General features: G+C 36.5%; 1 protein-coding gene across 1 annotated transcript in view; it reads left to right on the forward strand.

Annotated features, from left to right (window-relative positions):
- TMEM26 (transmembrane protein 26) overlaps positions 1-17,574 on the forward strand; it is a 44,952-nt gene extending 27,378 nt beyond the window's left edge. Inside the window, exons 5-6 of the mRNA XM_003783768.2 lie at positions 13,586-13,662; positions 16,275-17,574. Coding sequence (XP_003783816.1) covers positions 13,586-13,662; positions 16,275-16,693 — 496 coding nt within the window. The 3' untranslated portion in view covers positions 16,694-17,574. The remainder of the gene's footprint in view (positions 1-13,585; positions 13,663-16,274) is intronic.
- Positions 17,575-27,368: the final 9,794 nt, after the last annotated feature.

Below are 27,368 nucleotides of genomic sequence, written 5' to 3' on the forward strand. Positions count from 1 at the left end.
TTTGTTGTTGTTGCAGTTTGGCCGGGGCCGGGTTTGAACCCACCACCCTCAGTATATGGGGCTGGCGCCCTACTCACAGCCACAGGCACCGCCTGGGCATTCTTTCTTTCACTAGCTATGTTTATAGAATATATGCTGAACACTAGTAGTCAGAGATTGAAGCAAAGGGTTAGGGAAAGGTCACAGTCCTCAGTCCTCCACAGTCCAAGTATCTCAAGAAAGATTACTTCAGTTCAGCAAGAATTGAGGGAGCACTTGAGATATCAAGGGGATATTATGCTTAAATATCTCCAATTCCTTCTAACCTACAAATTAATCTGAATGCTTCATAGACACACACATACACACACACACATATTTATTTTAAACTTTTACTGTATCCCAAGAGAGCTGATGTTTAATGGGGTAAAGTAAGCTATGTCATGGTGTACATGGCTAATGTTTTAAAAATTCCTTTTAAGGTTTTTATTACCTCAGATTGAAGTCATCTTTTACAAATATGTCATTGTGCCAGTGGGTTTCTGTGATTCCTACGCCATTCCTCTCTGTCTCCATTATTCAAATATCTCCCCTTCCCAACGAAGTTTAGGCCCAGAATGAACACAGAGTTTTTCTCTCAACTGAAATTCAGGTTCCAAGTTGTGATTTCCTACCTTGGGTCTCGCCTGTACATAAGAAGTGACACGGAAAAGGTCTGTCTTTTCCAAGGAGACCCTTAATCCCTTCCTACTGGGACATAGCCTTCACTCTTGGGCTCAAAAGGACAATCAGAAAGAATAAGCTTAGTATATAAGTGAAAGATATTTACATGTAATTGCAGATGACTTCGGCATAACCTACTCAGCACTACATATTATTACGGCATTTTATTTTCTCTTGTATCTTATTCTGTATTTTGGGCTAATAGATTTGGGAGAAAGCCTACAGTGATGTCTCCATCACAGTGATATCTCCATTTTTTTCCCTGTATTCTGGATAGTATTGTCAATTCCTTTTTTTTTTTTTCAATTTAAATCGTTTTTTCCTCTGGGCTACATTAAAGTTTGTCTCATTTTTATGAATTTACATGGGCTTATAAATCCTGTGATTCTGCTGTTTTTTCTTTTCTTTCTTTCTTTTTTTTGCTATGCTCCTTCAAGATCTTTTTTTTCTCCTGTTTTTTCTTAACAGCTTTACGAAGTCATAGTTTAAATGCCACAAAATTTAACTATTACAGTTCTACAGTTCAGTGGCATTTCGTGAATTATAGATTTGTTCATCTCGATTTAGAACATTCCCTTCACTCCGAAAGATTTCTTGCAGCTCTTGGCAATCTGTCTTCACTTTCACCATCCATTCTGCACAGCCCTTGATGTATTTTTTTTCTATATATTTTCTATTCTAGAAATTTCATGAAAATTGATTTATAAAATCAGTTTTCCTTTGAGTCTGCCTTCTCTTCCTTAGTATGCTGTTTTTGGGGTTTATCTGTGTTGTTTTGTGTTTCATCCTTTTTGTGCTGCGTAGTGTTCCACTAGACGCATAAACCACATTTTGCTATGAACCTCATTCAGTAGTAGAAGTATGTGTGTATTACTTTGTTTTTTGCTATGAAGAATGATGTTGCTTATGATCATTCACTTAAAAATCTTTGGCAGGTGATGTTTTCATTTCTCTTTAGTAGATACCTAGAAGTAGAATGGCTGGTTTCATGTTAATTTTTTTTTTAATTGAATGGTAACTGTGTACATTGATGTTCATGTTAATTTTTTGAGAATCTGCCAAACTTTTTCTAAAGTAGCTGTGCCATATTTTATATTTATACCAGCAATGTAAGAGAGTTCCATTTTCTCCACATCCTCATCAACACTTTTTCTCCTTAGTCTTTTTGATTATGGCCATTCTAATGGGTATATAGTGGTGTTTCACTGTGGCTTTTATTTGCATGTCTCGAATGTTGAATATCGTTGACCATCATTTTATGTGCTTATTAGCTATTCATATGTCTTCTTTGACGAAGTGTCCAACTCTTTCCCTATGTTTTATTAGACTGACTTTTTATGAAGTTATAAGTGTTCTTTATATATGCTGAATACAAGTCTTTTATCAGTTATGTAAATGTAAACATTTCCTCCCTATATATAGTTTTCTCATTTTTATGATGTTGCCTTTGAAAGAAAATATTTTAAAAATTTTCATGAAATCCAAATGCATTAATTTTTTTCTTTTGTGTATCATTCTTTTTGATGCCATATCTAAGAAATATTTTCCTGAACTCAGATTAGGAATACGTTTTCTTCTGTCTTCTTATGGAACTTTTAACCTTTTACATTTAATTCTCTTACCCTTTGTGACTTAATTTTTGTGTACAGGGTGAGGTAAAGTTCGAACTTAATTTTTTATCTTTAGCATTGTCTCAGTACTATTTGTTGTTCTAGCCATGACTACTTGTCCACAAACCATTTACTGGAAAATTATTTCCCTGTTTAACTTCCTTGGCATCTTTGTCAAAAATCAATGGATCATAGATGTAAGGGCTTTCACTGTATTTTCTATTGTGTTCCATTGCTCTGTATGTTTATTTATTTATTCATTTTTTATTTTTTTGCAGATTTGGTCAGGGCCATATGTGAACCCGCACCCCCTGGTATATGGGGCCAGTGCCCTACTCCTTGAGCCACAGGCACCACCCTCTATGTTTATTTTTATACTAGTACCACCCTATCATGATTACTGTAACTTTACAATGAATTTTGAAATCAGGTACTGTAAGCTCTCAATATTGTTCTGTTTAAAAACTGTGTTAGCTCTTTGAGGTCCTTTTCATTTCCCTATAATGTTATGATTATTTTGTCAAGTTCTAAAGAGAAAAGCAAACTTGCTGTGTTCTTGATGAAGATCAAATTGAATCTAAGGATCAATTTGAAAAGAATTGGTGTCTTAACAGTCTTAAGTCTTCTGATCTGTGAACATGAAATATGATATCCTTTGTTTACATGTCCTTTAATTTCTCTCAGCAATGTTTTGTCATTTCTAGCATACAATTCTTTTACTGCTTTTCCTGATTATTTTCCTAAGTACTTTGTTCTTTTTGATGCTCTTACTAATGAAATTGTTTTCTGAATTTTATTTTCACGCTTTTCATTGCTGTAACAAACTCTATTTACTTCAGCAATAATGATCTTGTACCTGTGACTGTGCTTAACTTGCTTTTTAGTTCTACTCCTCAGGGATTCTCCACACAGGATCACACCATTTGTGAATAAACTGTTCCTTTCTAATCTTTGTGTTTGCTTGAAATTTCTTTCTCTTGTTTTATTTCACTGGCTAAAATTTCTTTCAATATTGACCAAAAGTAGTAAAAGTGCACATTCCAATCTCAAGAGATAAGCATTCTACCTTGCTTTAATAAGATTGGTGTTACTATAGGTTTCCCATAGATGCCCTTTATGAATTTCAGGAAATTCCCTTTTATTTCTAGATTATTGGAAGTTTTGTGGATTTTTTGTTTGTTTTTGGTGGGTGTTTAATTTTATTAACCCTTTTTATGCTCTATTGAAACAATTATTTATTAGTTGTCCTTTATTCTATTAAAACAGAATATTATATTAATTAATCTTCTGATGTTAAACCAACCTTGACTTCCTGGGGTAAATTCTGCTTGGTTATGATGTATATAATCTTTTTATATATATGTTAGATTTAGTTTGTTAACATTTTATTAATTTTTACGTCTGTGCTCATGGGGCATAGTATTATTTTCTAATGATACCTTTTTCTGGCTGTGGTTAATGCTAGCATCATCAAATATAGCAGCAGTTCTCAACCTGTGAGTTGCAACCCGTTTGGGGGTCGAACGACCCTTTCCCAGGGGTCGCCTAAGACCATAGGAAAACACATATTTTTGAAAAACACATATTTTTGCACACATGAAGTAGCAACACAAATAATTTTATGGTTGGAGGTCACCATAACATAAGGAACTGTATTAAAGGGTTGCAGCATTAGGATAGTTGAGAACCACTGAAATATAGAAAGCATCACCTCTTTATTTTCTAAAAGATTTTACCAAAGATTGCCAAAGATTGCTAAAAGATTTTACCAAGATTGCCAAAGATGGCATTGGTGTTATTTCTTTAAATATTCTGTAGAATTCACCTATAAAGCAATTTGGGTCAAGGTTTTTCTTTATGGGAAGGTTTTTAAATTATAATTTAATAACATTGTATTTGCAGGCCCAGGTCAGCTTCAAACTCACCACCCAGGGTGAAGGTGCATGGGGCTGGCGCTCTAACCACCAAGCAAGGGTGCCCTGCCTGATAATATTATATTTTTAGGACTGTTAAATATTCTATTTCTTCTGAATCAGCTTTGGTTATATTTTTGTTTCTAGAAATTTTTCCACTTCAGCTAAGTTGTCAAATTTTTGTCATAAAATTGTTCATAATATTCACTTATACATGCGAAATCAGGTGGGTTGTCTTCTTTTTCATTTTTGTGTTTGGCAATTTGTACCTTTTCTGTTCTGGGAGGAAATGGGCTGGGAGGAGTTGGTGTGTGCTTTGTTGGTGTGTGGAGTTTGTTGTTGCGTTTTCTTAGTGAAGTTTATTGATTTTATTGAAACATAACCAACTTTGAATTTTATTGATTTTCTCTATTGTTATCCTATTTCCTATCTTATAGGTTTCTGATTTGATGTTTAATTTTTCTTTCTTTATGCTTTCTTTGGATTTAATTTGCTCTTCTTTTTTCTAATTTATTAAGGTAGAAGCTTAGATTATTGATTTAAGATTTTTCTTCTTTTCTAATACAAACTTCCAAATGTGTGAATTTTCCTTTAAGCACTGCTTTGCCAGCATTATGTAAATTTTGATTTTTTGGTTTAATACATTTCAAAATACTTTCCAATGTCTCCTTTGACTTCCCTTTTGACTCATGAGAATTTATATGTGAGCTGTTTAATTTTCAAATTGGCTTCCCCAAATTTCTGCTTGCTGCTGTTTTCTATTTTTAATTCTATTTTAATATGAAAATATATTTCAATTTTCTTCAGTCTTTGAAAACTTACTGAGACTTACATTATGTTCTATCATATGATCTAGTGTGGATATTATTCCATGTATGCTTGAGAAGAATGTCAATTTACTTGTGTGAAGAGTTCTATAAATATTAGTTACATTAAGTTGTTGGATAATACTCAATTCTCTATTATCTTCACTGATGTTTCTGTCTAGTTGGTCTATTGAAAGTAGAATATTGAAATTTTCAACTTATGTTTATCTTTACTGATTTTTCTGTCTAGTTGGTCTATTGAAAGTAGAAGTTTGAAATTTTCAACTAATTGTTGAAATGTCTATTTTTCTTTTAAATGCTGTAAATTTTGCTTCATGTATTTTGGGGTTCTGTCTTTAAGTGTGCAAAAATTGAATATTTAAAATCTTCCTGATTTTGTAACCTTATTCATCATTAAGTGTCACTTTTTTCTCTCGTAACAGTCCTTGCCTGAAAGTGTATTTTGTCTCATATGAATACAGAAACTCTACTGTCTTATTGTTGGCATAATATATCTGTTTTTACATTCTTTTGCTTTCGAATTATCTGTACTATTACATCTAAACTATACTGCTTATAAACAGCAGATAGTTGGACCTTGCATTTCATTTTTTCCCAGTGAATATGATCTTTTTCTTTTTAAATGTATGTTAGATTCCTAAGGCTGCCATAAAAAAATACCACAAATATATAAATATAGTAGCTTAAAACAACAGAAATTTATTCTCTCATAGTTCTAGATGTCAGAAATTCAATAATCATGGTATTATTTTCTGCTGGAGGCTCTGAGGAAGAATCTGCTTGATACTTCTCTCCTGGCTTCTGGTGGCTACTGGAAGTCTTTGGTATCCTTTGGTATATTGACATAACACTCTAATTTATTTTTCTTTCTTTACATAGTATTCTTTCCAGTGTTATCTCTCTCTCTCTCTAAATTTTCCTGTTCTTGTAAGAATATGAACCATTGTATTAGAGACCACCTTAAACTAGTATGACCTCAACTAAACTCAATACATCTGCAAAGACCTTATTTCCAAATAAGAGCCGAGGTTTGGGTAGAAATGAAATTTTAGGGGACACTATTCAACCCGGTACAATGTGTTTAGTTAATTAATATTTAATGCAATTATTGATTTAGCGTTGGTTTATAGCTGCCATTTTGTTGTTTGTTTTTCCTCTATGTCTCACATTCTTTATCATTCCCGTGTTACTCCTTTATTGCCTTTTTGTTTATTTGTTTTTGTTACACAAACATTTTTAATTCGATAGTTTTGATTTCTCTATAGATTTTTTGAATTACTTTATTAGTGGTTACTCTAAAGATTATAATATGCAATCAAAAAAATAAGTGTAGTTGACCTTTCAATAGTGTGGGACTTAGGAGAATTCATCTATATTATTTTTACATTATAAATGATGAATCATTTTTTTCTTGCTGTTTAAAAGGTTTTCTCTCCCTTAACTTTCAGCAGTTTGATTGTTTGTTTGTTTTGTTTTGCAGTTTTGGCCGGGGCTGGGTTTGAACCCACCACCTCTGGCATATGGGGCAGGTACCCTACTCCTTTGAGCCACAGGTGCTGCTCAACTTTCAGTAGTTTGACTGTGATGTGTCTAAGTGTGGATCTTTGTTTTTAATTTTCCTAGAGCTTTCTTGATCTTGTATCTGTAAATTGTGTTTTCCTTAAAAATTACAGCAATTATATTCTAAATATTTTCTCTTCTTTGTCCTCGCTTTCTGCTTCTGGGACTCTTGTTAAAAAATGTGTTTTCTGGATTGTGTTCTGTATGTCTGTGAATCTCTGTTAATTTTTTATTCAATTTTTTTTTTTTATTCTCTGTCCTTCAGATTAAATAATTTTCATTAGTTTACCTTCCAGGTCATAGGGTTTTTTTTTTCTGCCATCTCAAATAACAGATGTAGAGTCAAATTGCAGAGTCCCTCTAGAGAATTTTTCATTTCAATTCTCATTCAACTCTAGTGTTTCTATTTAATCCTTTTATAGTTTCTATGTCTCTATTTAGATTATTTGTTGAATCATTGCCATCATATTTTTTTTATTTATGAAAGTTACTTTAAGTCTTTGAACATATTTATAATAGGGTCTTCTTTTTCTTTTTTTGCTAAATCCAACATCTAGGCCCATTAAAGTCAGTTTCTTTGGGCTGGTTTTTTTTTTTTTTTTTTATTTCTTTTCTCCCTGATTATAGGTCACATATTTCTGGTTTTTGCCTGTCATATACTTTCTTGAATGGCTGCAATCCAATGAGAAATAGATCCTTGAGATTAAGAAAAAGAGAAGCCTAAAATAATATATTGTATAATATATATTGTAAAAAATATATATTATCTTCGGGCTTCCCTCACCCCCCCCACCACCACCACCACCATTTTAGGCTTCTCTTTTTCTTAATCTCAAGGATCTATTTCTCATTGGATTACAGCCATTGGGATCTCAGGGGTTCTTTTCATAATTAGCTTTATCTTTAGCTTGGCATCTTATCAGTCATACATTTAACTACATGGGTTAAGGACAGCTAATGACTGGAGCAAAGAGTGTGATTAAACACTTTGAGCCCTGTGACTTCTACACCTGATGATCTATGTATGGATTGGAAAGCACATTTAGGGTTCAGGAAATTTTCGTGTCTACCTCATCTTTTAATTTCCACTGGGTTCTCTTGGGTCTTCCCTGCACAAGCCTGCAATTTCTCAGTCAGCTAAGCATACAAGAGAACTCTAACCCTTTTATAGCACTTTCAGAATCTCTTAATTAAACTTAGAGTTGGTTTATCACTCACTCCAACTGGGATTGCAACTTCAAAGAGGATTTTCTGATTCATTTCTAACTAGATTTGTTACTTTTATTGACCACACCTTTGAGTGTGAGATTTCATACTCCACTCCAAATCAAATCGGCCCCCTCAAGGGGCCTCCGTTCTCATTGCCAAACCTTCTCTGGTAAAGCTACCATTGTGATTGATCAATGTGGCCTTTAAGATTTCAGAATTTGAATAAACTTTAGACAGGTTTTTTTCCTGACTTCTCTTTTCTTAGAGGATTTATTTTAGAACACTTGATACTCTGAATTCTTTCTCTACCTCTTTAAGATGTAAATCTCCTAGCCTTTCGCCAATTTACAACCCAACAATATCTTTCTCAAGGACCTGAGAGGCATCTCTTTAAAATGTAATCATAAAGATAGAACCCTTATATCCCAGTCTCTGTGGGATAGTAGGACCCTAATTTAATAAGTGCCAATTTACAAACACAAATGTCCTAATCACATTAAGCAACCTTTACTTTCACTTTCTCCAGGACTTTTTACTAGCTTACTCCATTGCTTAAAAACTCTCCCATCTCTTGTTTCAGCAAAGTTCAGTCTCTCTCCACTATTGCTATAGTCTTGAGTACATTTTTCCTTACCTATTTATCAGTGTAATTTTTATTTTAACACAGTCAAGCTGGAGATATGGGAATATCCATGGGAAAGAACACTGTAGAATTCCAAATTTCAGCCATTTTTTCATGAATAAATGTTACTCAACTTGTTGTTTGCCTTTGGTTCATTTCTGGAGCCCTGAATGGTGAATATTGACAATTTATTCAGTATTATAGATGTGTATTGGAGAAAGTATTGCAGACCTTTTCTTTGCTACAGCCAGCCTCCAACATTTTCACAATTCAGACTTTCCACATTACCAAGAAGAGTTCACTGGTCATCTTACCCATCTGAAGATCACTCTGTGTAGTCTGCTTTTGACATAAATCATTTATTAAGAAGAAGAAATCTGTTTTCTTAGCATTACTGGTATTTTACTGTATGTGACCAAACAAAGGAGAACCTTCCTATGTTTGTATTGTGTTTTCTCTTCATTTTTATTTATTTAGCTTGGTGGAACATTTCTTCCAGGATAGGTTAACACTTTGTGTACATTCTTTCTCTCATTTTTTCCTTCTTTAAAGGTGTTTGTCAATTAAAAAAAAAAAGAAAAGATTATTTCTGTTCACTGATTTTCTCTTGTCTGCAGGAATGTTTACAATTGCAAAAAGAAATAGTTAAGCAAATTGGCAAACATGACTATTTATTTCTAATTTTTACCCACCAGATTGAGTGTACCGAGCTACCAAATGCTAGTCTTTTATACATCCAATTTTTTAACTAGAACAGTGATACTCACATGAATAATTTTACTTCTCAGGTACTTGTGTCTCTTTATGAATCAAGTTTATCGTTTACATGGCTCTCAGTTGACACTTGTGAAGGCAGATTACACATAGGGTGGTATGTGGATAGATAAATCTACTCCAAAATTCCTTTGCAGATCTTGAATGATTATGATTTGAGCTCAGTAATTTATTTATGTTATAACATTTTACCTTCCTGAGTATTTTTACTGTCTGGTCTAAAATATTTTCCTGCTTTACAAATTTTCTGGCCTGCTTTTCCTAAGTTACTTTTGATAATCTTACTAATATGTTTCACAACATCCCCATTATTCCATATTTTTGTGTGTGTAGATAATGCATGCATTCATTATTGCATGGTTAAAATTAGCCTTATGTAGAGGGGTAGGCTATCATTTATTTCTACTTTGTAAGGTGATGAAATTAAGGCAAAGAATTTAAAAAGCATGTTGACATAATAAAAATATTACTGTTGTTATGTTAGTTAATATTTATCACTGGATGTACGCCAAGAATTTTGGACTTTAAATTAGTAAGTTATTTAGTCTTTACATTAACACTATGAGGTAGTTATTATCATTATCAACCATTTTATAAGCAAAGGACAATCAGACAAAAGACATTTAAAAAGTCACAAGATTACATGTAATAAAAAATAAGTGAATTCTAGTGATAGACCATAATAGCCTGTGCCGGGTGTTGTTGTAAGAGCTTTAAATGTTTAACATAATTAAATAATGTAATCAATATAATTATAATAAAAACTCCAGTAGTTTTTGTCATTCTCCTAATGCGAATGAGTAAATTAAAGCATATAAATGGTAAATGACTTGTTCATATTCATATAACTGGTAAGTGATCAATCTGAGATTAAATTTCACATCCTATCTCATTAGTGAGGCTTGGCGCTTGTATCTGAACTGCAGGTCACTTGGCACTGAAACCCAGGCTTTGCTTTCTACTGTCTTGCAGACAAATTGCACATGAGTTTTTGGTAGAAATATTGAAGTTTGGGATTAGGGGGAAACTTCAAAAGTGACCATTGTATGAAAAATTTATTTTGCATTTGTTGAAAAATTCTCTTCAAAATATCCCCAAGTGTTTCTGTGGTGTTATTTGAAAAATTTCTACTAATAGAGGATATGTTAACCCAAGCTTATTCTAGTTAGAGGTAATGTTATTACTACGTTCCTATATTCTGGTGCAATTTGAATTCTGTGAGGTACACTAAAGCCCTTTGAGCCTGAGTTGGCTTCTTAAAGTCACAGGAAGTAAGTTTAACTTCTCTTCCACATTATAGCCCTCAAAGCACATGAAATAAAGGTTTTAAGGAATTTTCTCTAATTTTCAGTTTCCTGAACACGGCTCTGAGCTCTCTTAGCATCCTAGTCTTCCATCTATTGTACATGCAAATTCATAAATGTTCTTCCTAATATGTAAAGCACCAAAACTATAATTATTTGAGATCTGTCCTGAACATTGTGGAATAAAGCATAGCTAAAACTTTCTTTCTCATTCATGAAAATAGTATAGTGTAATGGTTGAAAGGATAGGTGCTAAAATCAACTATGCAGTTTTGATTTCTGCTCCCAACATTTATAACCACATTACTTTGCACAAATTTCCTAAACTCTCTATGCCATTGGTAAAAGAGGGATAATTATTGTGCCTGCTTTGTTGAGCTGATATGAGAATTAAGTGTGATCATAGAGTTAAGCATTTGGAAAACTTCCTGGTGGGTAAGTCTGAGATCAGAAACATTATTTAAAAATCCAGGCCCTTACTGAATGAAGGTCTACTGAGCATAGACATGGACATTGTGAAGAGGAAACAGTTATAGTCTGCATTCCCAAGGCATTTCCTCTTAAAATTCTAGACTTTGTATGTGTTCTGAAGCAACCCATGATTGCATTTGATTTTGGTAAATCATAAATCATGTCACACCTTGGACTTCTAATTAGATATAAGGGAAAATCCTTGAGCCTTTTTCATAGCTCCTGTGAAATGCTGTCTCTGTTATCCTAGTCTCTCTTAATCTAGGTCATTCAGTTACATCCTTTGGAATCCTGATTGTGTCTGCAAGGATACTGGTTTTCTATCTAAGCTCCACATCATATGTGCATCTGAGAAGCCTCCCATCAATGCCATCAACCAAGTCATGGTTGAAATGTGAGGGAGAACAAGGTCAAAAGCATAGCCTGCAGCATCTCCTTGGAGAGCTCCCTGTAGGGAGTCATTTACACAGTTAGGAAATCCACCTACCAGTGCTTGCACCCAGAGTATTTAATTTTGTTGATAAGGAGACTGTAGGAGAATTTTTTCAGAACTCCTGTTTAAATCTAAATGTCTATCATCAGTCTATATAACTGCTTTGAAATCCTATTTAAGAAAAAAAAAAAGAGGAAATAATCTTAGTTGAGTACAATTGTCTCAGACACCCTGTACCGATTCTTAGTCATTATTGTCTTTTTTTCCAGAAGTCCTGTTTAAATCCAAATGTCTATCATCAGTTTATATAACTGCTTTGAAATCCTAACTATTTAAACAAAAAGAGAGGAAATAATCTTAGTTGAGTACAATTATCTCAGACAAACTGTACCGATTCTTAGTAATTATTATCTTTTTTCTATAAGGGCTCTTGGAAATCTTTTAAAGAATCACATATCTAATCTAACCCAGGATTAATAGTAAATGTCCCTTTTGTACTTTGAGATATTTCTACTTCATTTTGAAAGTTGGGACTTCATTTTTCTGTCGCCAACCTCGTCTCCACCATTAACTGCCAAGACAGATACTGATGGCTTAGAAATCTCATTTACAAATTCTCTCAGAGTTTTGAAATTTAATTTTTCATGGCCTCAAGACTTGAAGCATTTAAAGATATCCCTTGCCATCACCTCATTTAGTTTGGTTTCAATTACTCTTCCCTGATGCTTTTCCAACCCTCTTCAATCTGAAAATCCCTCTTGACTGAAGATGGAAACAAAATTTGTTATTAGACCACTGAGCTCAAATTGATACTTCCTTTGTATTTTTGCTAAAATTAAATGTGACTTTCTTTAATTGCCTTTGCCTTTCTATAACCTCTATTCTATTTCAAGAGAATTCTATTTCTAACTTTAGTCTTCCTGACCATTTTCCTGGATCTGTAACATTTGTGTCTTTCTTCTGTACATTTCACCATTCCTTCCACAAATATATATGCTGAGTGCCCATTAACTGGCAGGCACTGTTCTAAGCGCGGAGGATACAGTGGTGAATGAAACATACAGATTCTTTGCCTTACACTAAGGTGACCAGACATCCCGCTTTGGCAGGACAGTCCTGATTTTTAACAATTTGTCCTGCATCCTGCGGTGTTTTAAAGAAGTCCAGATTTTTGGAAAGAATGCACGACAAGCTAGGGAACATGGGTTAACGGGAAGGGACTATACGATTTTCAGCTGCCATGTGGCTATTTCACTAGGATATGAGTTTCATATTATTTTTGTTAATTTTATAATGTTACACTTTAACAATAACAAATAATTGTTGAGAACTGATTATCGAGAACTGCTTATCAAACTTCTCATTGTTGATTAGTTGTTAGAATGTGATGAGAAATATGCCAAGGAATAAAATAATACTATACATAATTTTTAAAAATGTATTATATTTATAAATTGTACTTATGTTAAAATTAAAAATATACATTACAATACTATTTTTGCATTCTATGAAAATTTTTGTTGCTCCATATAGACCAAATTTTTAATTAAGAACCTCCCCCCACCCCCAGCCATCAATGGTGTCCCGCTTTACCAATGTTAAAATCTGGTCACCTTACCTTACACCCTAGCATCTAGTGGAAATATGTTACTTTATTGGATTTATCTTCTCACTATTTTTTTTCTACCTAGGGACAGTTTCCTTTTACATCCAAGCTCTTAGTTTCTACGCACAATTGGTCCCTTCTGAGATGTCTTTTCAATTAGACCACTGGAATCTTAGGATAATTTAGTTTCCTCCCTTGAAATTTCTTGAAATCAGGTCTCTGAATATCCATGCCTATATCTATCTTTTTCTTTTTCCTCAAGCATGTCTCTGCCGTGATTTTGTAAAGCTAAAGACAGTAGTGTGGGCCCCAGAGGCCTGGTATAATTGATGCATATGTTGAGTTCTGAGTTTCAGATTGTTTATTTTTCAATTCTCCTTTATTATTTTTCATGATCATGTGTGATTTTTTTCATGGATTTACTATATCATGAAGATTTTGTGGCAGCTCACAAGAGGTTTATTAGGTACATATTCAGATACGGGCTGGGAAGACCTCGCTTCTGTATTTGATCATACTTTTTGTTGCAATTTGTATTTTTGTCTGTATTCTAGGAATAACCCTACCCTAGTCAATGCTATTCTTATTGTATGGACTTGGAGCATGCTGCAGTTTCCACTTGACCTGGCAGGTAAGAGTCTTGATATTTGTGCAAAGAAAAAGAAAGTTATAACTCTTGATTATAAACTGTGCTAAAGCTGAGGAGGAAATTGAGAGGATTATTGTTCTGCTATCTCAGTGTTCATTCCAGTTCAGCTTTGAAGGAAAGTAGATTGAAACTCAGGAAAGCCATGAATGGATCCGGTCTGATATATGGTGAGCTTAAGACAGTTGTCTGGATAATCACACAGCTTTCTAGTCACTCCAGATGGTGGGCCCATCGGGTGTGATTTGTAAAACCAGTTAGTACATCTGGGCCTCAGTTTTTTAATCCATGAAGTAGGGATGTAGCAACTAGGGCTGAAGGTTTTCCTGAGAACACAGTAAGACATAGTTTGTAAAGTGTTTAGCTAGTTGCTGGCATATAAGTGTTATCTCCTAATATTGCAAGGGGTCATTTTCACTACTTTGCCAGACCCATGTATTGAACCTCAGAAAAGGAGTACAAATTTCAGGAGTAAAAATTAAAAATTAAAATCTCTCTCAGTGGCAGTCCTTGGAATCCCATTGGTTTTGCTTAAACAAAGGCCTATATCCCCCTAAGATTTTGCATGAAGTAAACTGTTTTCCAGGAATTTTATACTAGCAATAGTCTAGGGTAACACTGCCCAACGTGGCACCTTCACCAACCACATGTGGCTCCTTAAAATTAATTAAAATCAAATAACATTAAAAGTTTAGTTTCTTAGTCACACTAGCCACATTTCAAATGCTAAGTGCTAATTGCCACACATTACTTATATTGGACAGCAGAGATACACAACATTTTTGCTGTCATTTTTACTGTTCAGTTGGACAGACACTATTGGTCCTGAGTCATCCCATAACTTACTGGAACCCTACAATTTTGATTTGGGAATTCTCTTGGAGTCTTCTTTACTCTGGAGAAATTATCTAGACATTAGTAATTACATTTTCTTAGTCTGACTTTTTTTTTAATCCTACCTGATGGCCTCAGGATTAGAATTAATCCTCAGGACAGGAATACTTAACTTTTCTCTTCGTCTTTCCTGGGTCACTTCATAGGCTTAGAAGCCTGAGGCCATTTCAGACCTTAACATCCAATTTCTGAAAGAAAATTGTCACCAGAATATGCAGAGTTATTTTGTGACTTTTTTACACATCCAAAATCTAATCACTGAGTAAGAATTACTAACAAATATGTGATAATAATACGCACACAGAGAGATCCTGTCAGAGTATGTTCTTGAAGGTACACTCTGCTCATGGGTCAGCTGGTGTCTACATGGAATGGTAGGTGCTGTCCCTTTAAATAATAAGTCATACCCTTAGGAGGCCCTTTGGGAGCCATTTCCTGACCTACCTTCTCAGGAAAGGCTATTATTGATCTTACCTTAGCTTTTCCTTTGTCATTCACTCTCTGATCCTCACCCTCCCAGATCTTGCAGTTTATACAGCCTTGCTAAGAACGTTTTTATTCAAGAAAGAAATTTTGTAAACTTTCAGGGGTGATAATATTATGCAGCTGTTTGAAAAACAAAGACCAAATGTTACTTCTGACTAAATCACTATTGTATTTTCCAACAAACAGTACATTATGCTCACCCATATCAAAGCAGCTTCATCATCTTCACAGGCTCCAGCAGACAAGGCATTCTTTGTTTGCAAACTCCAAATGGAAAGCTTCATTATTATTAAAGGATTATTTCTGCCCTTGACCCCGAATTAAATTTACATTTTAGAAATTAAAACAAAAGGTTCATCTGTTGATTGGACCTCCTTTTGTTCAACTGGAAAATCAGTAATTATATCCAGCCTTTCTTGTAAACTGTGAAACAAAAGCATAAGGGATTAGGACAAAATAAAATAACAATGGCATTTATTTGGGCTTCCCCCTACCCTCCATCATTAGAAAAATATGTCCAATGTAAATTAAGTTTGAATTTGAATAAGCACTTGAATTTTCACAGTGCACTTTACACATATGACTAAGTCAACCAATGAATAGGTGGATGCTGCAGAGAAGATACAGAGGGATCTGGGACACATATCCTTGGCTCCATCTCCCAAACTTAATAGTCCATCACATCATCCATGATCCTAAGGGGAAGATAGTGGAAGAGAGTGGAGAGAAGGAAGGGTTGTTATTCCAATAGAAGCAAACCGAGGCCTCTGTCTTCTCAGATGTCATTGTTATCCCAGTTTTCAAAGAAGACACTTAGTGAGCTCCAGGAAGGTTAAGTGACTCAGCCAGCATCTCACTGCTAGAAATTGCAGCTCCCAGCCAGGGAGCCCAGCCTGAGCTGGGCCCTGCAGCACACTGCTGTGTCACCCACACATCCCAGACCCCCACCACAAGGGGCGAGTCCTTTGTGCTTTATACCTTGTAGTCTTTTTACTTGTGCTGTCCCCAGAGCAACAACAAGACGATCTGAAACACTTCATGTGGACGGAAACCATGTGGCAGGGTGCTCTCTTTTGTTTCACCATAATTAAACTATGGCGTCATTTCCAATCGTGTACTAGCACAGCCTCCATTGTCAAGGACGTGTCCTGGGTTGTTCTATCTGATAGTCCTACATCCCAGAGAGAGGTGGTAACTGGTCTGTCTTGCGTTTTCAGTGCAGAATGTCTCATGCCCCCTGACTGTGACAGAGAGGGGATTCCTGAGCCAGTTCTTCTGCCAATACAGCGCTGATCTGTGGAACATTGGAATCAGCGTCTTCATCCAAGATGGTCCCTTCCTTGTCGTGCGCCTCATCCTGATGGCCTACTACAAAGTGATAAATCAGATGCTGGCGTTCTTTGCTGCAAAGAATTTCCTGGTGGTGATGCTGCAGCTGTACCGCCTGGTGTTGCTGGCCAAGAGCACCCGTGCCTCCCCCTACACTCAGGCATTTGACCCCAAAAGGGAGCACCGCTCAAGGCTGTCCTCTGAGCTTGGGCTTCCCCCCCAAGACCAGCAGAGTGAGCCCCAAGAAGGCCTTGTGCTTCCTTTGAGGGCCACCCGTGTCACCTTGATGACTTCCGGCCCTCCCTGAGATACTAATTCATAGCCACATGCAGCTAGGCCCTGGGACTTTCTGACTCTTCCTACAGATAGGATCACCTTCTTTCTTTTTCTTTTCCAAATCTGGCATATCATAATTTTCAAAAGACTGACATAAAAAAGGTGCTCTTAAACCAAAGCCAAGGAATTTTCTCTTTTCAACTGAACGTTAGGAACTTTGATTAGTGGCCCTCACTACAACTTCTGTGTGATGGTATCAGATGTTCTAGTTATTCAACGACTAAGTGATTTGTTTGTCTTGAACTGTTTGAAAAAGCTATGGGCAGGGTTATAGTGACATGCCCTTGAAAGATTTAGTGCAGACAAAGTGTCGCGGCTGTTACCTGAAAATAGAGAAGCTTTGAACTCTGGCTTCATTGTCAGACTATCTCGTCTGATCTTTTCAGCAATGTCCCTCTGACATCAAAAAATGTACATTCAGTGAATGCAGAACAAATGAAGGGAAAAGGGCCTTTAAAATTACCTCACCGTGGGCTGGAAGCCGTGAAAATCTCTGCCCGGCTTCCGTATCCTAGAGAGCCCTATTCATCACTTCCCGGGAAAATCATTTTTCTGGGCTGATGTGGTATTCTGTCATGGCGCATATGCTGCTACAGACGTTTTACTGCTTTTGGCTTGGGTACTGCAAAATTCACAGCAAGCCATTTCGGTTACATATCTACTGGTTGCAAAGCAGGAAATACTGAGAAAATGCTAGCAAAGTCACAATTTCCACCTCGAGCATGATTTGCGGTGTTCCTCAGTATTTTCCTGAACCCCGCTTTACCATTTTCTACATTGCCAAGTGGAATCATGTGGGCTGAAGCAGGGAGGCTCTGAAGCAGTGAATAAAGGTGTTTCAGGCCCTGTAAAGTGTTACCATGGTTTCTGGTGTCTGCCAACAGTCGTGAACAAAGCTGCAGCTCCTCTGAACCACTGCTGGAGATGGCCTTTGGTGTCCGGGAACGCGGGGATGGAGGATGCCTCGGCCCCACCCACACCCAACAGCCCAGGGATGAGCGTGGGGGTCGGAATGTGCCACTGCCTTGTGGGAAGCAGGCAGCTCATTTTATTTGCCCCCGTGTAGACTTCATTTTCTCAGTACTGAAGTAGCCACACTTTCCCTTTATATACCTCTGTGCTTTCCAGATGGAGGTGATTCAGAACCTTTTAAAGTGGTTTTTGCTTTAAAAGATGCAGTGTGAAAATGTGCGTGGGTGTATAGCAGTAATTACATAAGGCAAACAGTTACAAAACTGCTCCTTTCGGGTTCAAAGAGTAATTCCTCCCATGATAGTACACTCAGGAATTCAAAGGGACACTTCAGGCAGAGTGTACCCTTAAATGAGTATGACCTATCAGCAATCAACTGGGACAATTTTATCTGTAAATCTCTGTGTGACGCAATGTCCCTGCAGAACATTCGATACAACGTTTTTATAGACAAATTCTGGTTTTATACAGGTTAATGCATATTTTTCAATAAGTGACTCCTTCAGGTCCATCCAGTTATATGCCTTTATTTCTTTTCTTTCTCATGCTTCTAATTTTAACAATATCATGACTTTGAAGGGACATGAGACTGGTGGAATACATTTATAATTTTCCATAATAACTGTATGAAAGCTAAGATCAGAAAATTGTATTTACGTACAGTAAGGAACTTGACAACTTTTAAGGGCGCGTGATTTAAAATGCTTAGCAATTGAAAGCAAAATAATAACCACTATTTATAAAAATGCCTCAGCGGAATCTGTTTTTATGTTGACTGCTTTATGTTGAATATTTTCTCCCTCAACATGTATGTATGGCTGATTACCGCAGATTTGCTCATGGCATACTTTTTATGTTTTAATTTTTTTCTTCCAGCAAAACAAACATTGAGCCTCTAAAAATAGATAAAGTATAAAGTAGTACGGCTGTTGCAAAGATAATTTTAAATACTTGCAACTCTGAGATTTGGCTTGGCTTCATGAATGAGTTTCTAGCATTGAAAATAAAAGTATTTTTGTAATTAGCACTCCTCTGAAGGCCTCGGAAATTTAAAAAAAAAAAAAAAAACCTGTCCAAAATCTAGCTTTGCTTAGAGTGTCAGGAAGTCAAAGATCACCCAGGACCGTCTCGGCGGTGGATGGTGGTAAAAATAAACACATGCCCGCAAGATTTTCCAGGAAAATCTGCTAAGGGCAGCGTTTGTTAATCTAACTGCCAATACGCCCACTCTCTCAGACTGGCTTTTTTTTTTATAGTACAGAAAGAAAAAATCTGTATTCATTTCGTTTATTTTTATAAAGCTCTAAGTTCAGGTTGTATCCATGCCTAGGACCCCTGATGAAAAGTTAAAAATATATTCAGTTAATTGTATGTTTTGAGTACGGGCTGCTAAACATCGCGTTTTAAAACATCCTGGTATTGGTTATAAAGTGGCTAGGCATGAGTGACCTCCCACCAGCTGACATCCTGGGACTTGTTTACATTGTATTTGCAATAAGATAACGGACTCACATCATCTGTATAATGTGACATGAGCCATACCTCTCCCCTGCCCCTCCTTGCCCCAGACGCAACAGACCACCTGCCCAGCCCCACTGAAGAAGGTGCCTGATGTGTGGTTGCTGGTGATGTTGTTATTATTGCCATTGTTGTTACTTAATTGCTTGATTAAAACTTAATTACACCTCCTTCCTGAAAACACATCCTTCTGCTCGTGAACACACACAGTACACGTTTTGATGAAACTGTGCTGAAACATACCTCATGACCACTTTGTGTCTTTTCTTCACCTTTACTGGATGTCTCCAAGGACGGGACTCAATGTGGTAAAATTCGTAAACTCTTCTCTTCGACTATTCTTTTCGTTTTTATTGAAGCTATAATTGATGGCTTAAAAAAATAAAATCTTGAAATTGTCAATAACAATTCTTTCTCATCTTCCAGGGAAGAGTTTTAACAAATTTATCTCTGTTGTAGCTCAACTAACACATGCAGAGCCCTTTAGGCCTTATAAAAACCATGAGGATATAGCCAAGAAATATGATTTTTTATTACAACATTAATTATTAACTTGTTATTTAATAGAAACGCTTCAAAGCTCTGGAAAGGCAGGGATTGGAGGTGCACCAGCATTAGGGTTTCCACCCAGGTTTCAGCACTAAATGGTTGACTCTTATTATCTTTGGCACTTAATCCCCATGACTCTTAACTGAGTCTCCTGTTAAGATAAAGAATTGCCAAAGCCAGGCCTCTGTGTACTTGAGCACTCCTCCAATGCCAAGAAGAGTAATCTTGAAATATACTGTAGAGACTCAGAGATGCAAATGAATAAACCCAATTAGTTCTGAATTACAAGGGAAAAAGGAGACTGTGACTTTTTTTTTCTAATTTCAGACTTTACTTTTTTACTTAGTGGACATTCTGATCTACTTTCAGAAGCATCTGATTTGGGGTTAAACGAGGCAGCTGGAGGATGTTTATAGCTTTGAGGCCTCAAATAACTTTCCATATGATGGAAGGAACTCTAAACAATGTTTGAATAATTAACTGCGGCAGCCTTATATTTTATGGGTATTCATCCTCTGAAATCTTTCTTACTCGAAAAGTATATCAGAATTATTTTCTCAGAAATATGTATATTTATACTATTTTGCTATGAACGACCTTTGTATTTTGCAGTATGCATTAAATAGTATATGCACAACTTTATCTTAACGTCTATTTTTTGCCTGCTTTTCATGTCTCGCTTCTCGACGGTAATTCTTTACGGTTTTTAAGCCCCCATTTAAAAAAATAAAGCTAGTCTATTTAGAATATGATTAAAGCGGCATTTCAAACCAGTGAGGCAAGGCTGACCAAATTTACAAATGATGTTAGGAAATTTTGCGATCCATCTGGAAAAAATAAAGTTAGATTTTTATCTCATGCAATATATAGAAATAAATTCCAGATGGATTATAGATCCAAATGTAAAATGAAAACTATAAATATTGGGAGAAACTATGGAATGTGACTTTAGCATTGGGGGGGATGGGAAAGATAGAGGCTACATAAGAATAGCTTGACAGATTTTCCTACACAACAGTTAACATTTCTGAGTGGCAAAAAAAAAAAAATCTTAAATATATCACTATTATTTTCTTTGCTAGAGGAAAGTGTCAGTGCAATCAGACAAGGGAGATGAGATATAGAAATTGGAAAAGAAGAAACAAATTTATCTTTTCTTCGTATAAGATTGAGTCTTGAATATTCAAGGGAAGCACATTAAAGCCTTAAAAAACTATTAAAAATATGAAATCACACAAAAATCAATAGCCTTTCTATATACAATACCACATAGAATATGTATTTGAAGGTTGGGCGCAGTGGCTCATGCCACCGTAATCCTAGCACTCTGGAAGGCCAAGGTGGGAGGATTGCTTGAGCTCAGGAGTTCAAGACCAGCCTGAAGAAGAGTGAGACCCCACCTGGATTAAAAATAGGAAAACCAGCCAAGTATTGTGGCAGCACCTATAGTCCCAGCTACTCAGGAGGCTGAGGTAAGATCACTTGAGCTCAGGAGTTTGAGGTTGCTGTGAGCTATGACACCAAAGCACTCTACTCAGGGTGTCAGAGTGAGACTCTGCCTCAAAAATAAAATAAAACAAACATGCATATAAATATATGGTGCATATATATATATAGTTTGTTTCAAATATATTTATTTGAAAAAGACTTTAAAATATGAACTAAAAGCTTAAGAAATGTGTAAGATCTACATAAAGAATTATTTTGAGGGCCATAAATGAATAACTCACAAAGAAAAAAGATATATTTCGTTGAGTATGGTAAGGAGACTTGAAAATTAAAAAGTTACTAATTTTTCCTAAATTGGTCTTCTGTCAATTTGATGCAACCTGTATGGTGATATCAACAAGATTTTCGTTTTTAGTGACTACACAAGCTGATTCTAAAGGTTTCATGATAAAATAAATTTGAAATAATAGTTGGAAACTGCTTTAAAAGGATGAGAAGTTAGAGAATTTTTGATATATTGAAATATATTAAACAGTTACCATAACCTAGAGAATTTGATTGGGGCACGTGACTAAGCAGCCAACTAAGTGAAAAGAGTAAGGTTCACAAATAGGCTGAGAGCCACATGGGGGATTCTGACAGATGAGTCATGGGGCAGAAGTAGCATATGCGAAATTGTTTAGGTTTTGGAAAACATTAAATTGGTTCCCTACTTCAATCTTTATGCCCCCAAACATTTACAGATTTATCAAATCATTAAACATTTTAAATAAAGACTAAACACAGAAGACTTTGTGTTTATCACTGCCATGGTGAGAAGGATTTCTCAGTAAGATATAAAACAAGAAACCATAGGAGAGTCATAAATTTTAGCTCAAAAAATTAAAGGTTTTAGCATCATTGTGAAGATACCATAAGCAAATCCAAAAGTTGAGCAACCAACTGGGTCGATAGGTTTGCAACAAATATGACAAAGCATTTGTTTTCTTAAGGAGCCACAGTTCTAACAAAAAAGAAAAAAAGTGAAAACTCATTGGGAAAATGAAAAGACAAAGGGATACGTTTGACTGCAAAAGGAATGGTTGAAAGAAATGCAAATTAAGACATAATGAAATACCATTTTTTGAATCCACACTACTATAAGATGACCATTTTTCACTTACTGGGATGACAAAGATCTAAGGTTTTGGGGGATGCTCTATTAGTTGGCTCATCCCTCTGTTTGCAAAATGTTATATAGATAGATAGATAGATACATACATACATACATAGATTCCTTTACAAGTGGTGGATAAACATGAACTGATGCCCACATTTCTAATGACCATGGACATCCTCTTACTTTTTTAAATTTGTATGCCTTTTATAGCTTGGATTTTTAAAATTATACATTACTTTTATAATTTTAAAAGGAATTATAAAAAGGAAAGTTCCTGAACAGCTTGTAAGCTGTCTGTGAGCTTGCTGCCACGTACGGATGCGTTGACATCATTTTGAAAATTAAGTGAAAGCGCGTTATTTATGTTAACATGCCATTATAACAGAGGATGATATCCAGAAGCTTTTGATGAATCAAGGGCTTCAGCCATGTCAAATTCTGCTTGCCTTTGGGACAGGAAATAATGAATAGAACTATAAAAGCACAGCAAAATCAAATTGACCAAAAAGATTGACTGGGTCTTTCTTGATGAGCACCGTGGAGACCACTTTACAGCTCCACACTTCCACACTCCCTGACATTTTTGGAGCCACCAAAGCCAACCACAGAAGAATCTCTCTTTGACTGACCCTGTCAGTCTGATTTCCCTGAGAGAGACTGTGAAGGAAGGAACCCTGAAAGAGAAAACTTCAGAAAGAATCTATGCATCTATTTCCAAGTCCATATTCACAGCCCATCTAATTTGTGTATGTAAGCTTGTTGTGATTTGGCGAAATATTTACTAAATTTGTAACTGATTGTGGTAAGTGATCAAATGGGTCATGTGCAAATCTGATCAAATGATTGAGGAAAACAAAAATTCCTGAACCAACCATATGTCAAATATCATATAGGCTTTGTACCCAAACTATGAATTTGGGGCAAGGGAAATTGGATCTACGTGACGAAACGTGTTTTCTCTGCGGATGCTGGTGTTCAACTCCTGCCAAATGCTTAGCTCGAGAATTTAGATGATTGTGGTTCTGGGATCTCGGGGGTTGTTTTTACCTTCTGGCAAAGAATATTCCTCTCTATTATTCAAGGGTTCCCATATGATCTAAGTGACAGCTAACAGATGGGTCAAGTGCTGTAATTATTTCATCAGCTCTCTGGCTTTCAACTAATTCCTACAACTAGTGGTTTTCATTGGTATCTCTAACCCTAATCTCTTTTCTGGTCTCCAGGCCTGGATTTGCATCCCCCAAACCTTGCATAGGCTGCAAACATCACTGACTCTTTTTATACAGATAGAAAACATATCTTATCATACTCAGCCCCCAATGTACTCCCTCTCTTGTATTCCAAATGTTGGCTAGAATTGTCTCCGGCCACTCAGGCACCCAGGCCACACCCAGATATATACTTGACACCTGCCTCTTTTTCTTATACTTCCTATGTACTTCCTAAATTCTGTCAGTTAAGCTGCTTATACTTCTTCTTCATCTTTATCCTACCATCTCTATCACAAATGCTGCTAGCTTAATTTAGTTTTGTATTACTTCTTTCCTCGGTATTGCAATTATTGTCCAACTGGTCTTCCAATCTCCTGACTTAATCCTTCATAATAATCTTTCCAACTTGTATTCAGAGCTGAATGTTCTAAAATGCATATTTGATCATGTGTCTCTTCTATTTAAAACACTGATTTATTTTCTATCTCTCTTACCTATAATGAAAACGTCACGTTCAAGGGTGTCTGTCGTATTTCATCGTTTTGCACCCAGTGGCTAGCAGGTAGTAGCTGCTCCAAAACTACCGTTGAGGGAACTATATTTTCTGTGCTTATTTACACCAGCATTCTTTTGCAAAACTAGAATTATGCCACCTATTTATATACACAACCAGTCATGTTCATTTGTCGTAATTTCTTGAGAATTTTCTGGTGTTAACTTCTCTTTAACAGAACACCTACCAACTTCCCGTGAACGTAGAGAAAGACCTAACCGGCACACATGAGAGGTTTTCCCTTCCCGATGCTTTCCCTTTTTCTGTGGCCCCCTGTGCTCCCGTGGTGAGGTGAGAACCATCACCTCCTCATTCTCGTATTTCCTCAATGTTGCCTTCTTTTATATCCATGGGCCTGTTTACTCCCTAAACATACAAGTCCTCTCTTGTTTATTTAGACTAATCTCTTTCTCTCTGTGACTCCATGGCATCAATGGCCAATTAAGGAGCTATTGCCTGCCTCCTCCCAGGCTTCCCTTCCAGATCTCCCTGTAGACACTCTTCTGGCACTGCCGATCAACCTGGGATCCAAAACATTTCCTCTCCCAGATCTAGTCCTTTTTTGATTCCTCCTTTTCTGTTAACAGAACCACCATCCATCCAGTCTTTAGTATTATTATTATTATTATTATTTTGAGACAGCATCCTACTCTGTCATATTGGGAAGAGTGCTGTGGCATCATAACTCACAGCAACCTCAAACTCCTGAGCTTAAGTGATCCTCCTGCCTCAGCCTCTGGAGTAGCTGAGACTACAGGTGTCTGCCACCATGCCCAGCTAGTTTTTCTATTTTTAGTAGAGACAAGGTTTTGCTCTGTCCTGGCTGGTCTTGAACTCCTGAGCTCAAGCAATCCACCTGGCTCAACCTTCCAGAGTGCTAGGATTTACAGGTATGAGCCACCGGACCTGTCCAGTCATTGGGCTCAAACGAAGCAGTCATCTCTGACCGAGTCACCTCATTCCCTCATTTGTTGATTCCTATACTTTGTTTGTATAATAAATATAGTTTTGTTGCTTTCTCTGGTTACATGAGTTGTGTGTTTAATGTAATGATTTCAAATGTACAAAAAAGTATTTTGAAAGGATAAAAATCACATGAACTCCCACTTTACTAAAATTTATTGTTAACACTTTAGAAGTTAATCTATTGTGAATCTTTTACAGATAGGAAAATCTTCCTACAGATAGGAAAATCAATGATAAATGATAGATAGATATAGGGTGAGGTATTGGTTTATTCTTTAAAGATAAAACACTTCAAAAGGATTGCAAAAATTGAGACCTAATTTCAATTTGTATTTTGAACAACTTGAGCTCTCAACCTTGTCAGTACTGCCTCTGTGAAGGTACAGATAGCCTCCCTTGGAGAAATGAAAAAATGTTTAGGCCTTTTGTGAACTTGAAGCCTGGACCAAATGGTGCCCCTGTGGTAAACGCTGGAATTGTCACCTTTTTTTGGCCATCTTTCTATGCCCCATAAAGATTCTCACGATACGTGAGGAATGAATTTTTCCTTTATGAATGATCAACAGCACCCACCGTGTAGAAGCCACTGCTAGCTATGAAAAGGATCCACAAATGAGTAAGACGTTGGCCTTGCTTCTGAGGAAGTGTATATCAGTGGCTTCAAAAAAATGCTGTTAGAACCTCCATAAATTCATTCCCTGCCACCTGTCTTTGTGCCTATGGAAGGCTCATTTTGGTTCTCAGGGAGTTTTGTGCAGAACCTGAGGTTCCTATCCATGCACTTTGGAATGTGAGAGGGAATGCAAAAAGTAAAATAGATCTAAGAAGGCTGAGGCAAAAGAAATGAAAGTTGTCTGTTTTTTGAAAACACACTTTTGTAGCTGGATGGCCCTTCGTCCCTGTGGGATGGCCACCAAACATTGCAAGAGCTCATTGTGGACCTATCATGATTTGGGCTATGATCTGCTGTCTTCTTTTCAAAGGCCGCAGCTCTTCTGGAGAGACTGTGTCTGAACTCAGCCATATTTCTATGCTCAAAGTGGGAAAAGGCACTGTTCATGTGAGTGCCCCATGGAAGACTTAAAAGCATTGTACAGACCTTCAGAATATGCCAAAGTGCATTCCCAGTAGATGGCCAGGGCAGAAGATACTCATTTGTTACAGGTGAGGGAGCAGTAGGATTTATTTCCTCAGAATTATGGGCCAAAAAGAATACTTGAGACCCTCACATTCTAGTGATCTCAATGACAGCAAAACAATCTTACAAGAAACACAGCATTAGCCCATATTTGAAGGTTATACCCTATTTCATCACTTTTCAAAAGGTTTAAAATTATTTTAAAGGCTACATGACGTACAAGCCTTAGGAATAAAAAAAAATGCTAGTTTGGGGACCATGGCAGTCATTTTTAAGAGCAGATGTCTACCATTTCTCTCTTTTGGGAAGCAGCCCATTAGGCTGTGTGCTGCTGAATCAGATATGACAAAAAAGTTCATTCAGTCTGGTTTATTTCAGCCTGGGAGTCAACATCATGAGAGGCAATGGCTGGTATTTCTGGATCTGCCGTCGCTTCCACTTTAGAGACTGTTGAATCAGACTTGATTGAACTTGCAGGCATCTCTGGTTCTGCCTCACCCACGTGTCTCCTCGGAGCCTCATCACTGGTGATCTATATAGCATCTTGGTATTTTGAGTTTTAAAACTGTACACCTACCTGCACAGATGTAAAATCAGCGCTCACCAAAGTACGCTCACCCTCGAATCTTTCCGCTCCGGGTTCTTCCATAGAAGACTAAACATCCAGGCACGGATCCATTTATTATACCACACATGGCATCTCTGGAAATGACAGCCACATTCATCAAAACTCCAGTCCCTTGAAAGGGATAATGTTTAGGAAATATTTGAGCAGCTATCAGAGAATTCATCCTTGTCTTATGGCTTTTCTAAAACTTAATAAAAATCCTCTTTTCAATCAGAACCTCCCAGAAAATATAAACCTCATGTTTTCAACTTCTTGGTGGAGCTAAAGTAAACACTGAATGTTATAATTTTTAGTTTTTCAGCTTCCAGTCACTCAGAGGTGATGTTCCACGTAGCGTCATGCTCTTGGTTTCCTCTCAGATGTTGCCTGCACCAGGATTTTACTCAAGTCGACTCTGCTCTTTACTGAGTCATGTACTCCTGAAACATTCGAGCATGAAGGGATGCTGGGTGTCCTGACCTCGAAAGTGAAGAAATGAAAACTGAAAGAGGAAGAGTCCTGGT

This window comes from Otolemur garnettii, unplaced genomic scaffold, assembly GCF_000181295.1.
Source record: "Otolemur garnettii isolate 467f Iridium unplaced genomic scaffold, OtoGar3 scaffold00008, whole genome shotgun sequence".
Classification (NCBI taxonomy): Eukaryota; Metazoa; Chordata; class Mammalia; order Primates; family Galagidae; genus Otolemur; species Otolemur garnettii.